The 14,196-nt window shown below is 43.7% G+C and overlaps 1 protein-coding gene across 4 annotated transcripts in view; it reads right to left on the reverse strand.

Moving 5' to 3' along the window:
- Positions 1 to 14,196, reverse strand: part of ABTB3 (ankyrin repeat and BTB domain containing 3) — a 189,885-nt gene that overhangs the window by 73,967 nt on the left and 101,722 nt on the right. For all 4 annotated transcript variants that reach the window (XM_064155384.1, XM_064155385.1, XM_064155387.1 and 1 more), the window contains exon 2: positions 2,429 to 2,578. In XM_064155384.1, the coding sequence (XP_064011454.1) occupies positions 2,429 to 2,578 (150 nt within the window). The remainder of the gene's footprint in view (positions 1 to 2,428; positions 2,579 to 14,196) is intronic.

A 14,196-nucleotide genomic window follows, 5' to 3' on the forward strand; every position in this document is an offset into this window, starting at 1 on the left:
AAATACTCTTATGGCAAGACCATTGTTTTTTGTGCTCTTTTGAAAATAACAGAAATGAAGTCCTGGCTCCTGGGATATTGCAAGCCAGTGGAACATTGTGAACACATGCCTGAGGACTGCTCACTCTATCGGTTCAGCAGGTCAAGCTTCTGTCCTTCCCACTCACTCCCCATGTCCAGAGAGTCTCCCCTAGAATCTTTATTCATCCCTACAAGAGCAGGACTACATACATTTTGTGTACCTAACCCTTCCATCAAGTCCTATTTGCTCCATGTCAGAGCTTGCCATATCCTCTTTCCTTTCTACACCACCACTTCTAAAGCTCTCCATCCTCCTCACACTACCAGGGCAATAATAAATCCTCCTTTACCTACTTCATCTCCCTACCAATGCACTCTGATCCCCAGGTGTTCCCCCCTGGCTTTTCCCTGCTCAGTGTTTCAGCCCCCACACTGTGGTTTCCCCGTCCCCTTCGATATCAGAGGCTTTATTCTAACCTCTGGGTCACAGACCTCTCCCAGTGTCAGAGACAGAAACACAGGCACTGAAAAAAGTGCAAACCCCCCTTGAGCTCCCCATCCCTCCATTTTCTTTGCAGTTTATGATTTTCCCCCAAATTCATATGTTTTTGCCCACCAACATGTGTCCAAGTGTCACAGCTCCGTTTTGAGCTCTGAACCAACACTGCTCCAAAGCATTAAGCCTTGCAAGCTTTGCCAGTTACCACTCCTCCTACCACCTCTTCCCCAACATGCATCTGCTTGTAGCAACTATGGAGGTATGCTCCACAGTTGTCCAGAGGGCTTTCTGGAGAGCTACCAGTGTGCTCTAAGTGCCAACCTCTCTGACAGCTGCTTCAAACTCCCACTGATGTGCTCTTTTCTTCAATGTGGCCACCCTGAAGACTGTTTTTCAGTCAACAAATACAGAGAAAGCAAATTCTGCCAACCATTTGCATCTAAGGTAGGACTACTTAGACGTGACAGATTTCTGGTAATCAAAATTACAAAGGGATGGGAGGGGGTAATGAAGGACTGTGGCTTTTTGGGTTGGGTACAGAGGTGAAAAAAACAATCCACTCCTGAAATAGCCACAGATTACCTATTTAATAAAACACAACTATATGTACTTTGAGAAAGGGAGTTGTATCATGCATAATTAAAGTGGCATACAGGCAGTATTGTTGTTGTGTTTTGTGTGCATCAAATAAGCAAGCATAAATTACTTAATATGAATAACACCAACCACCTGATTGCAGAGACACGGCAACAATTCACACTAAGGCATGCAAGTGCTCTTGGCTTGCTGACATTTCACCAGAGCAGTGAAAAATTAGCAGTCTGAAAACAGACATTCCTATTCTGGCTTCTAGACAAATATCCATGGTTACATCTACAGGGCTCATGAACAGCACATAAACTGAGTCTGGGTGCTATGACGGAGCTAGAGAGGAGACTCCCATTGCTGCAGAAAATGCCACCAAAATGAACATGAGATACCTGTACATGTTCTTTAGGAGTGGTATCAGTAAGCTAGGCAGCCTATATCTTCACAGGCTTCAGTCTTTGCAATTTCTATCCAAAATTTCCTAATAGAACTCAGGAAAAACAAAACAAAACAAAACTACTTGTGACAGACCTCAGAGAAAAGAAAGTATCAACAACTTTTTTTGTCTGTTTCCATTTTTCCACTCATAGCTTCATATCCCTAACTCTACCATAAATGCATGATAGGAAGCTTTCTTTTGGTAATTTTATCTCTACATGTCATGAGGATTCACATGGCATCTGCATCCTACAGTTTGCTTGTGCTGGAACCAAAGCTTTCAGATTCTGATAGATACCACAGATTCACAGACTTCTCAAAAAGTGTTTTGATCAACTATAAATAATTCATCCTCCAGCCATAAACTTCTCATGTGTAGGTTTCAGTTGTAATTCTTCTTTCTGCCACAACTGGAGAAGAAAAGGTAGAGTGAAGGACCACCTGCAACAGTGGTTGAACTAAGCTCTGATGTAAATTTGACAGCGTTTCCTTCATTTATTGCAACCTTCAGGTTTTTTGCCTGCCCATCTACAGAGAATCATCCCAGTGAAATGAGACAGGACAGTAATACCACAGGCATTTACAAGTCTAAGAGCATCTCACAGCCTGGCCAAATGCAACACAGGGAGAATGAATTAAAGCACCTCCCGTGTTTAGGGGTGAGAGCAGTGTATGCAAATAAATCATAGGCATTGCATTGAGACTGCATGAGACTTCTTTCCTAGAATTTCAGCTTTGCAACATAACAGATAGATCTGAGCCAGTGTTTGCTTCAAAGCTACACATGCCCTCTCATCTCCTCTTTGCAACACCAGCCAACGCAAGCAGCTTTACATTACTCTGAGGAAAGAAACCAAAACGTTTTCAACAGCCTTGTACTTACTGAGTTCAGCAATGCTCCCCACACGTGTAGCAAGCAAAGACTGCTCGATGGTCCTCAGCTCTGACTGGCTGAACATCTGAACTTCCCCAGGCTTGTTTGACCTTTGCTGTTCTTTGTGAAGGTTCAAGCTGTCCGGCAGGCAGAGAACACCTACAGTGGATAGAAACAAAAGGAGAAGTCCAGTATAATTTCAGCCAGTACAGAGGACTTTACTACCACCACCACACTGTTACATGGACAAAGCCTGTCTGTGTAGAGTTCAAAGACAATCAATACCTACGACTCAATACCACAGGTGACTCAAGCTCTCAGCACTGGCCCTTGTTAGCTCTTATGAATATCACAGTATCACCAAGGTTGGAAGAGACCTCATAGATCATCAAGTCCAACCCTTTACCACAGAGCTCAAGGCTAGACTATGGCACCAAGTGCCACGTCCAATCTTGCCTTGAACAGCTCCAGGGATGGCGACTCCACAACCTCCCCAGGCATCCTCAAGTCCCTTAGAGAAAATTCTTACAGAAAAACCTAGAGAACTACCTGGGGAGGAGGTCAAGAGAGTTCCAAAGATGCCTCCTAGGAGCTACTCCAAACCCACACAAATTTGTTAGAAACAGTATCTCAGTAACAGAATTCTTAAAGATTGGCTTTAAAATTATACATAAGACATAAAAGTCCTGTAAGAGGAATTCCAACATCAACTGTCAAAATCACAGACAGTGTCAAGATACCCCCAGAGTCACTGACAGTCTTTTTGAGCTTCTTTTGTGAATACAACTCCAAGCATTTGAACTGCTTGGGCCTCAGAAGCCCATTATGCAGAAGCCCTTACAGCTGTGAATTTTTGTGGGGCACGACATAAGGAAAGCCACATAATTTACACACACATTCATCCAGGCACAAAAGTCACTTTCTGCCATGGCATGTAACCCCCAGGCGCAGATAGAGAGCAGAGGCAGAGACTTATTAATCAAAATCACTGTCACACATGAGGAAAAAACCCCACAAAACCAGAATGAGCAAAGGTTACGTTATCATCCCAAAGTAACAGGATGCATAGAAGTGATTGGAAAGCAAGCTCTTCTCCATCCCACAGCACCACCTCCCCAATTCTGATGGAAGACGCACAAGTGGAGACTCTCTGCAAGCAGTGCAATTGTATCTCTTCATGATGACCTAATTTCATCTTATCTCCAATTGTGTCATATGCAACAGTTACCTTTGGAAACAAGACAGAGCAGGAAGTGTACTTTTTTTCCCATTAGTTTTTACTCTTTTTTCCTGAACAGAGTTTCAGCCCCTCTATAGGCCAAGCAGACTTTGTAAAATGTGTTAAGGAAAAGGTACATATTTAATGTTTTTCCTTCAGAGCAAGAATCATAGAATCAACCAACCTCCAAGATCATCCAGTCCAACCTATCCCCCAGCCCTATCCAGTCATCTAGACCATGGCACCAACTGCCTCATCCAGTCTTTTCCTGAAGAACTCACAGAGTTTCCCAGCTCAGTAAATATAAAGCATCTGGCTCTACTGATCAATGATTCTACCAACACATGTAACAGAGTGGCCACCTTAATCCATGCTTATTTCAGTTAGGAAACAGCGCACAAATGTCACTGCACTGGAGCACTGCAAGACCAGGTAACACATCTGAGAGGGGATGCTTTTCAGCCATCTAGGTAGCTCCACCAAATTGCTTTGGATTCCCTCCTCACAACCATTTCCTTCCTGAAAACAGCTCAGTCCAGTGTGCATTTGTAGCACAAACCTAAAACATCCTTCCTGGGAAGAGAAAGATGACACAGGTTCAGTGAACACACCCCAAAAAAAGAAATGGAAATACATTAGGAAATGCAGGATCAATGGCTTTGTGCAGCACAGCAAGGACACAGCAACCTCAATGGGGATTACCCTTCACGTGCAGTAACAGCACAAGGAAAAAATCCCTAAAAGCCTGATTGAATGCTGGAGATACAGAGGCAGGAACAGCCTTCCTCTCATCCCTGGGGTTTTAACAACCACAGTAAACCCATATGCATGTGTGGAAGTTCACAAGAGAGGAACAAGAGTCTCCTGGAGAGAAAGACCAGGACACCTGACACAGCAACAGGGAAGACAGAATGAAAAGCAGAGGTAAAGGACAAAAAGCAACAAGAGTTTGTCGAGCAAACTCTCTCCTGCTATCACCCAGTGGCTGACTCACAAAACACTTGGCGCAATGACCGACATTCATACTCTGGGGATGTACAGAGGATGAGAAGCACAACACCTGCACTTAAAATGCAGCCTTACTGGCATACTTTAGTAAGTATTCTCTCCTGGAAATTTTTTTTTTTTTTTTTTTTTTTAATTTAGATTACTCTTTATCATTTTAGTGGATAGAAATTAAAGCAAAATTGGAGGAGTCTTCCCAGCAGAAAACAGATGTGTAATTGATCTAACACTCAAAGAGATTTCTAAAAACAAGAAATAGAGCACAAACAGCTTTATGGGCTCTTGAAAAAAAATAATATCCAATGAGAAAACGTTTTTGAGTGAACACACACCTTAAGGGTAGGGGGAAAAGTTGTTTTAAGGTATCTTCACAAATAAGATTCAAACTGTATGAAACCATAATATGTACAGGAGTGAAGAAAGCAGTGGGACACAGACATTTCACCCTCTACTTTGTCTAGGACTCTAAGCCTCATCCTTACAAACAGCCCTGAGGATTAATTACTCTGCTCTTCAGTGAGGGGAGTATATTCTTAGGACAAAAAGTGCAAGTGAGAGGCAAAATGTGCCGTTGTTCAAAACCATTGCAAATGACAGTGTATATCATGCCAAAGGGTTTTACTTGGGTTGCAGATTAGTAAAGGCATGCAACAGCCAAGCATCTGATACTTTTATGCCATCTTCAAAACTAGAATTGACCATAGTGGGTGACCAGTGGGGCAACAGGAGTTGTTTGCTGGACCAGATGTGGTTTTCACCAGCATGGAAGAGAAAGGGAATTCTAGTGCTTGGGCATGCAACTCTGCCAAGTTTCTAGCTTCAAGTGTTATCCCCAAAAAATATTTCCAAGAAAAAGTTAATAAAATGCTTTTTAGAAGAAAAATCCAATCTCTTTTTATCAGAATTATTTACACTGGTAAAGCTCTAACTGCCTGATAGAAGAATATGGCAGGGTCTTGCTCCCCAGCAAGACAAGAGCATGCCAAGTCAAGAGAGGGGGGGGAAAAGGCAAAACTTTGTCATTATGAGTATCTTTTCTTTAGAATTAGAAACATTTACATAGCTACCACCTGCTTTCACAGGCTACAGTTCAACTTCCTTATTTTAATTCTCTGCTGCCTGGTATTATCCACTTGCTTTTTCAGCCATAGCTTTAGCCATACTGTGTTGTACTCGACAAAACAGGTGAGGGTCTCAAGTTTCCAAAGGCCTGAAACCCAGAATTTTTTCCTCCCCTTGCTTTTCTGGCTGTTGCTGCTGCTACTATCATTCCACACACACAAAAAAAATCTGTGCAGTATGCCCAGAAACAAACAGCAGAAGCTGCCTTTTCTCTCAACCAGCAGTGTTCAGTGTCCTTTCTTTCTGTGCAGTTTAGTCAGCCCTGTGTGTTTCTTTGCCCATTATTTTATCTCTCTTCTTCCCTCCAGTTCAGTAGAGCGGAAATTAAGCAGTCAGTTGTTCCATGATGAATACGGGGACAGACTCCACTTGATATGCCCCTGGCTGCTCTGTGCCATCCAGCAATGTACAACAGCCATACGTTGCTTCTATACTCCTGAGAAGCAATGGAGCACAAAGAGACAACCAAAGCACTCAAGTAGATTTGGATTCTGTCACCTCTTTCAATGTTTCTCCTCATCTGTACCCTCCCTGGGACAGGGATCTGTCTGGGATTTATCCAGAATGGGCCATACCCACAACTATTTTATTCATGTTGCCCTTGGCCTCAGCATACCCAGCAGCCTGTAGATGAAAGGCTGAAGAGGAATGCAGAGAATACATTTTAAAATCAGTAGGATGCAAACAAACAAAACCACCACTCAACTACAAGTCCCAAAAGCCCTCACTCCCAAACCACTGGAGAAAAAAACAACATCATAGGGAAAATCGAATATGCAACAAATACACTTCACACTTTTTCTGCCCTCTGGGCTCAGCTGAAACACAAGCCAGAGCTCAATCCCCAAGGATTTAAAAATCCCAAACTAAAAAAGTACTGAGCAAAATGAAGACCTGGAGATACCCAAAATTGTACAAGAAGCAGATATTTTAATACTTGATGCAAACTCATCCAAAGCCAGGGGTACCTATTATATCTGTTCTGGTTTTGATCGTGTTCATTTCCACCTCTGCACCACTGTCCAATGCAAAGCAGATTTTGGCACAAATATACATGCATTCCTGAACACTCACTCCAGAGTTTGCCACAGAGCTGCCAGTGCTGTTCCTGTTTCATGACAAAAATATGTGTGCATCATGGAAACATCCCAAACTTAGAACAATGCAACAGCCCCAGCAGAACTTAGAGCAACCCCAACACCAGATGCAGTAGTGGTTGTGTGACTCTTCAGCTTTCAGAGCAGAAATACACTTTGTAGCCAAAATCTCACCTAAATACAGAGGAAACATTAAAAAAAAAAATATAAGGTCATTCCACTCTTCCTCTCTCCAGACGGATATCTGCACTGACATGTTGCAAAACACTCAGTTCTTGAAGTACTGGCGCTTACAGTGCCAGTGCTCCTGGATGAGGAGTCAGACTTCACTTTCTCCCAGGCACAGGAGGCTGCTGGCTTTCCATGGACCATACATTGCTTTTGTCACTGCACAGCTACCTGCATTGTGCAAAGGCAGGTCAAAGGCCAAACACCAGCAAATAAGCAGTACTTACATATATCACCACAAATGACTACACAACAGGGAAAGCAATAAATCTACAAGTCTGTTTGTCAGGAATGAGCAGCAAAGTTTGGGGCAAAGCTGTGTGGAATCCTCAAACATTCCATAATTCAGTTCCAAACTAGCTTTGCCACCTCAAGTACCACTTTCCAACCTAATGTCCATCTCAGGAGAAAGAGAGTAAAAGAAACAGAATCTGAACTTGTGGTTCCAGTACTGCAAGTCTGAAGATACTACTCTACCCTTTTTCTTCTCATCTACTGTAAACATGCTTCAGTACCACCATACCTATCCTGTATTCAATGCTTTTATTTGTATTACAAGGAGCTTGAAGACATTTAATCAAGCTATTTCTTCAGCACACAGCAAATTTACCAAGACCAAATAATAACCCAATGATCACTGACTTCAATTTTTTATATCCTTATGCAGAGTGACAGAGACCAAGGCAAGCAAGGAGGCGCCTGCACTGCCCACATTCATGGGTCTGCACTATCTAATGCCATCCATATTGCAAATTTTTTGCCTCCTCCCTCTCCCTTAGTACTAAAATCTCATGGTATAAACCAAAAGAAATTTCTAATTATATTAAATTAATAATTATATTAAATTAATAAAAATGCCCATTGGAAATGGATTCATGCTGAGGCATCTAACAGAAACCCAGCTGTAAGGACTATGAAGTCCTGGCTCACTGGAGAGGTCCCTGAAGACTGGAAGCTGGCCAATGTGATTCCCATACACAAGAAGGGTCGTAAGGAGGAGCCAGAAAACTACAGACCTGTGAGCCTGACCTCAGTGCCAGGCAAGGTCATGGAACAGGTCATCTTGGGTGCCATCACAAAGCACCTACAGGATAGCCAAGGGATCAGGCCCAGCCAGCATGGGTTTAGGAAGGGCAGGTCCTGCCTCACCAACCTGATCTCCTTTTATGATCAGGTTACCCGCCTGGTGAATGTGGGGAAGGCTGTGGATGTAGTCTACTTGGACTTCAGCAAAGCCTTTGACACTGTCTGCCACAAGAAGCTCCTAGCCAAGCTGGCAGCTCATGGTTTGGACAGATTCACTCTGTGCTGGATCAAGAACTGGCTGGATGGCAGAGCTCAGAGAGTGGTGGTGAATGGTGCCACGTCCAGTTGGCAGCCAGTCACAAGTGGTGTTCCCCAAGGATCAGTGCTGGGCCCAGTCCTGTTCAATATCTTTATTGATGATCTGGACGAGGGCATTGAGTCCAGCATCAGTAAGTTTGCAGATGACACCAAGCTAGGAGCAGGTGTTGATCTGTTGGAAGGTAGGAGAGCCCTGCAGAGGGACCTGGACAGGCTGGATGGGTGGGCAGAGGCCAGTGAGATGAGATTTAACAAGGCCAAGTGCAGGGTTCTGCACTTTGGCCACAATAACCCCAAGCAGCGCTATAGGCTGGGGACTGAGTGGCTGGAGAGCAGCCAGGAGGAAAGGGACCTGGGGGTACTGATAGATAGTAAGCTGAAGATGAGCCAGCAGTGTGCCCAGGTGGCCAAGAGAGCCAATGGCATCCTGGCCTGCATCAGGAATAGTGTGGCCAGCAGGACAAGGGAGGTTATTCTTCCCCTGTACTCAGCACTGGTCAGGCCACACCTTGAGTACTGTGTCCAGTTCTGGGCCCCTCAATTCAAGAAAGATGTTGGGGTACTGGAACATGTCCAGAGAAGGGCAACGAAGCTGGTGAGGGGCCTGGAACACAAATCCTATGAGGAGAGGTTGAGAGAACTGGGCCTGTTTAGCCTGGAGGAGAGGAGGCTCAGAGGTGATCTTATTACTGTCTACAACTACCTGAAGGGACATTGTAGCCAGGTGGGGGTTGGCCTCTTCTCCCAGGTAACCAGCAATAGAACAAGGGGACACAGTCTCAAGTTGTGCCAGGGTAGGTATAGGCTGGATGTTAGGAAGAAGTTTTTCACAGAGAGAGTGATTTCCCATTGGAATGGGCTGCCCAGGGAGGTGGTGGAGGCACCGTCCCTGGGGGTCTTCAAGAAAAGACTGGATGAGGCACTCAGTGCCATGGTCTAGTTGACTGGCTAGGGCTGGGTGATAGGTTGGACTGGATGATCTTTGAGGTCTCTTCCAACCTGGTTGATTCTATGATTCTATGATTCTATGATTCTTCACATTTCACCATTCATTCCTTTGTAAACCATGCCAGATTTCTTTATATAGATTAATTTAGAGCCTGAACAGACTCACAAAGGTTTTGTTGCTCTCTTATTTTTCTCTAATTAAATGCTCCTACTTTCTAAATAAAATAATTCAAAGTATCTTTGACTTTGACCTCCCTCTTTATCCATTGCATCTTAAGCAAATGTGCATTTCTGGAAAACAGCTTATACTCTCACTGCATGTATCAGCTGGATCCTCTTACAGAAATTAACTGTGCAGGTCTGAAATCAGGCAAACTGCTGTAAAAAGATGAGCCTGAAAATAGTAGTTAACCCTGAAGAGTTCTCAAAACATATTGTTGCATGTTACATGACTCAAGTAAATGCTGACCTCACCTAGGAGAACTATGCTTAAGAGTAGAAAAATCACTCAATTGCCATCATTGTTGACTTTTCTTAACACAGGAACAGGACTGGAAGGTCTTTGAATTCAGACCCCAGTGAAGTTCAAGGGCTCACAAAATATCCAATTAAAAAAGTGTTTCCTTTTCTTCCACAAGTTCATGTACCAAAATATTTCCCAGCACTAGAGAGCATTCTTGAGATCTCAAACATGAAGGCCTACAGGAAAGAAATAAAATGGAAAAGGTTTTGCAATTGCAAAGGTACCCATCAATACACTTCACTGGGTGCAATCCCCACATGGCTGATACACCAACAAGAACTCTCCTGACCACACATTTTTGCAGTTGAGGGAACCACGAAGGTGTAAGAATGAGTCACTGTCCAGGTACCAAGCAGATTTTGAAGCAGTGTGGGAATAGCAGCACCATTAGCTCAGCATCACGACATCAACACACAGGAGCTGGTGAATACAAAATGATACAAACCACCGAGCAGAAGTTCAGCTTTGGAAAGAAACACTCTATGCTCTGTTGTTTGAAACAACCTGTCAACCTGCCAGCCAGGGCAGACTGAAAACACCTTAGTCTCTCCTTACAGAAATGAGGTAACAAAAAAACCTTGAAGTTCACCATGGAATGATTTCAGTTAGAAGTGACCCTTAAGATCAAGTCCAATCATTAGCTAAGTCTACCAAGTCTGGGTGCTAAACCATGTCCCTCAGCAATACATCTATGAGTCCAGGGATTGTGATTCAACCACCTCCCTCGGGAGCCTATTCCAGTGTTTGAGAATCCTTTCTGTGAAAAAAAATTCATCTACTATGCAATCTAAACCTCCCCTGCTGCACCTTGAGACCATTTCCTCTTGCCCTATCATTTCTTACTAGGGAGAACAGACCAACACCCACCTCACTACAACCTCCTTTCAGGTAGTTGCAGAGAGCAATGAGGCTCCCCAGTCTCCTCTTCTCCAGTCTGAACAATCCCAGTTCCCTCAGCCATTCCTCACAAGACATGTTCTCCAGACCCCTCACCAGCTTTGCTGCCCTCCTTCGGACCTGCTCCAGCACCTCAGTGTCTTTCTTGTAGTGAGTGGCCCAAAACTGAACGCATCACTCAAGGTGTAGTCTCTGCAGTGCCGAGTACAGGGGGACAGTTGCTTCTCTAGCCCTACTGGCCACGCTATTCCCAATACAGGACAGGACACTGTTGGCCACCTTGGTCTGACAGGCTCATGTTCAGCTGGCTCGTGATCAGCATACCCCAGGTCTTTTTCTGCTGGGCAGCTTTCCAGCCACTCTTCCCAAGCCTGTGTTGTTGCATGGGGTTGTTGTGAAATGGGTGCAAGACCAAGCACTTGGCATTGCTGAAGCTCATATAATTGGCCTCAGTTTATCAATACAGCCTGTCCAGGTCCCTCTGCAGAGCATTCCTATTTCCCATTGGAATGGGCTGCCCAGGGGGGGGTGGGGTGTGTGTGTATGTGTGGAGTCACCGTCCCTGGAGGTTTTCAAGAAAAGCCTGGATGAGGCATTTGGTACCATGGTCTAGTTGACTGGCTAGGGCTGGGTGCTAGGTTGGACTGGATGATCTTGGAGGTCTCTTCCAATCTGGTTGATTCTATGATTCTATAAATACTTCATCCTGGCTTAGTGTCATCTGCAAAGTTATTGAGGGTGCAATCATAGAATGGTTTAGGTCAGAAGGGACCTCAAAGATCATCCAGTTCCATCTCCCCGCCATAGGCAGGGACATCTCCCACTAGAACAGGTTGCTCAAGGCCTCATCCAACCTGGCCTTGAAAACCTCTAGTGAGGGAGCATCCACAACCTTCCTGGGCAACCACACATCCAGATCACTGATAAAAGCTATTAAACTTGAACTGGCCCCAGTATCAAGTCCTGGGAAACGCCACTAGTGTCTGGCCACCAACGGATTCATCTCTGTCTGTTTTACCACTCTTGGCCCCTAGCCATGCAGCCAGTTTTTTACCTAGGGAAGTATCCCCATATCCAAGGTGTGAGGAGCCATTTTCTCGAGGAGGTTGTGGTGGGAGACACTATAAAATGCATTAGTAAAGTCCTGGTAAACAACATCCACAGCCTTTCCCCCATCCACTAAGCAGGTAGTCATATCAGCCAGCTTTCAGTGAACAGAAGACCTGGAAATCACTCAAGGCAAGGAGAGTGAAGTGACTTCTTTCCACACATTCCAGCATGATTAAGTAACAGGGAGTGGCTTTACACTGGGAAAATGGAAAAACACTTGGGAAAGCACGGTGGTGATATAAAGTACCCAGAATGGGAATCTTAAGAATAGCCAGATAAGCCCAAATGAGGACAGGTTGCAAAGGAAAAGGAATCTTATGCAAGAGCCTTAAGAGGCAACAGTACCTTTTCTGTCCTTAACTGCTGCTACCCAAAGACATTAATAAGCATTACCAGCATTACACTTAGCATTGAGACACTGGTGTGAAGCAAGTATGGTAATATTTATGTCGAATTTACTGACAAGGTAAAAGTAAAGTATTAAAGAGCTTGGTAACTAATTCAAGGTGAAATAGAAAGTGTTAGAAAAATCCAGAAAAAGAGCCTCTAGTTATGCCATTTAACCACAAGAGATCACCCTTTCTCTCCTGGAAAAATAATCAATAGACCAGCAAATGAGTAATGCTTAAAAATAAAATAACTGAGAGTCTAAAGTCAAAATCTGTCCAAAATGATCAACAGCAGCTATCATTGATAAATGACAAATAGAACTCACAAACTCTGCAGATTCTGGATTTTCATCAGCAGGAGCTTCAGTTCCAGAACAAGTGCAAAGATTGATCCTCTGAGCTCCCAAGGGCAATTCTTTTCATTTCATCTGGCCAGGTTCAGAGGATTTGTCTGAATAGTTTTGTCTCTGGCTTCTTGTAGCTGGATTTTTTCACAACTGCATATCTGCACATCAGTTTTTTCCAAAGGCATGTGATAGATTTCAGGGCAGTAACCCAGCTCAGATGGATTTTACTTCATCAAAAGCAAGAGTGCAAGAGTGGATGATCACCATCCACAGCAGAGTACCTTTGTGAGATATGACAGCATATATTAAAGGAAGATGAAACAGTAGAATTATTACAACACAGAACTCTGACATCTTTTCTTGTAAGGAGTTTCTTAGCACAACACATTCCACTTAATTGGAATGTCCTCCTTATTAGGATCCTTCTAAAGGCAATCACCTTAGCCTAATGATAATAAGTGGCAATCGCTGCTGCTTAAAATGGCATAGAAGTAACAACAATTCAACTAAATTAGGATATATTCTGCTAGCACCAGGCAGTTAAGTGGTGCACAACCAAGTGGAACACAGGATGGATTTCATTGCTTAGGCAATATATTACACAACCAAGAGTCAAAATACTAGATCCCATTAAATACAGAAACGAAGCTCCCAAATCACTAGCTACAGCATAACATTTATTTTTATTAGGATACAGACAAAACAAAATCTTGGTTCTTCCAAAATCAATTGCAACACTTCAAGATCCTCAAAATCACCACCAAAAAACCCAAACCATAAACCGACCAAGATCCAAAAGCCAGTCCAAAAGCAAAAGTAAAACTGAAAATGAAATGGAGATCTATCTTCTCATATTTATCCCAAAGACTCTCTCAAAGTTCCCTATACTGATGTTTGTAGTACTGCCATTGGGTAGGCAGCAGCAAATGCTGCTTACTGGTGTGCATCCATAGGATGGACAAACAGCTTGTGCTGATGGCATGGTGAGCTGCAGCAGATGTACCAGCTCTATTCCCCTCCCTTTCCAAAATGAGAGAGCTGATGTGCATCTCCTGCCTTCATTTACCTGTGATTTTCACCACTGCTCTCTGTTGGTCACAAAGGGGCACTTTGTCAACTTCACAACAGGAAAACTGCACAACAGCACACTGTGCTCAGCGGTGCTGCTCCACTGTCACAATGACCATAAAACTTTCTGTGGAGTTGTGATTTTCTTGGCAGAGAGATGTTAAGGCTGACACAGCGCATTTATTTCAGGCCGATTAGCCATCAGTTCAAGATTACCCTGATCTAAGCTATGCTGCCCTGCAACTCGTGCTGTGGAGGAAAAAGGTTTCTTCTTACACTCTTTGACAGGAGGCATCCAGAGACAGAAAACAGAATTAATAAGTGCCAGTATCACCTTCCTTCTCTAATGCATGCAGATAAATATAACACATATAGCCCTCAATGCTCTGATACAAGCAAGAAGTTGAGAGGTCACAAAGAATTTGATGGAAGGGAAGGGTATGGTAAATGTGGTTGGCAGTGTTTGCTATTGAGGAGATC

This window comes from Pogoniulus pusillus, chromosome 15 (genome assembly GCF_015220805.1).
Source record: "Pogoniulus pusillus isolate bPogPus1 chromosome 15, bPogPus1.pri, whole genome shotgun sequence".
NCBI classification, from domain to species: Eukaryota; Metazoa; Chordata; class Aves; order Piciformes; family Lybiidae; genus Pogoniulus; species Pogoniulus pusillus.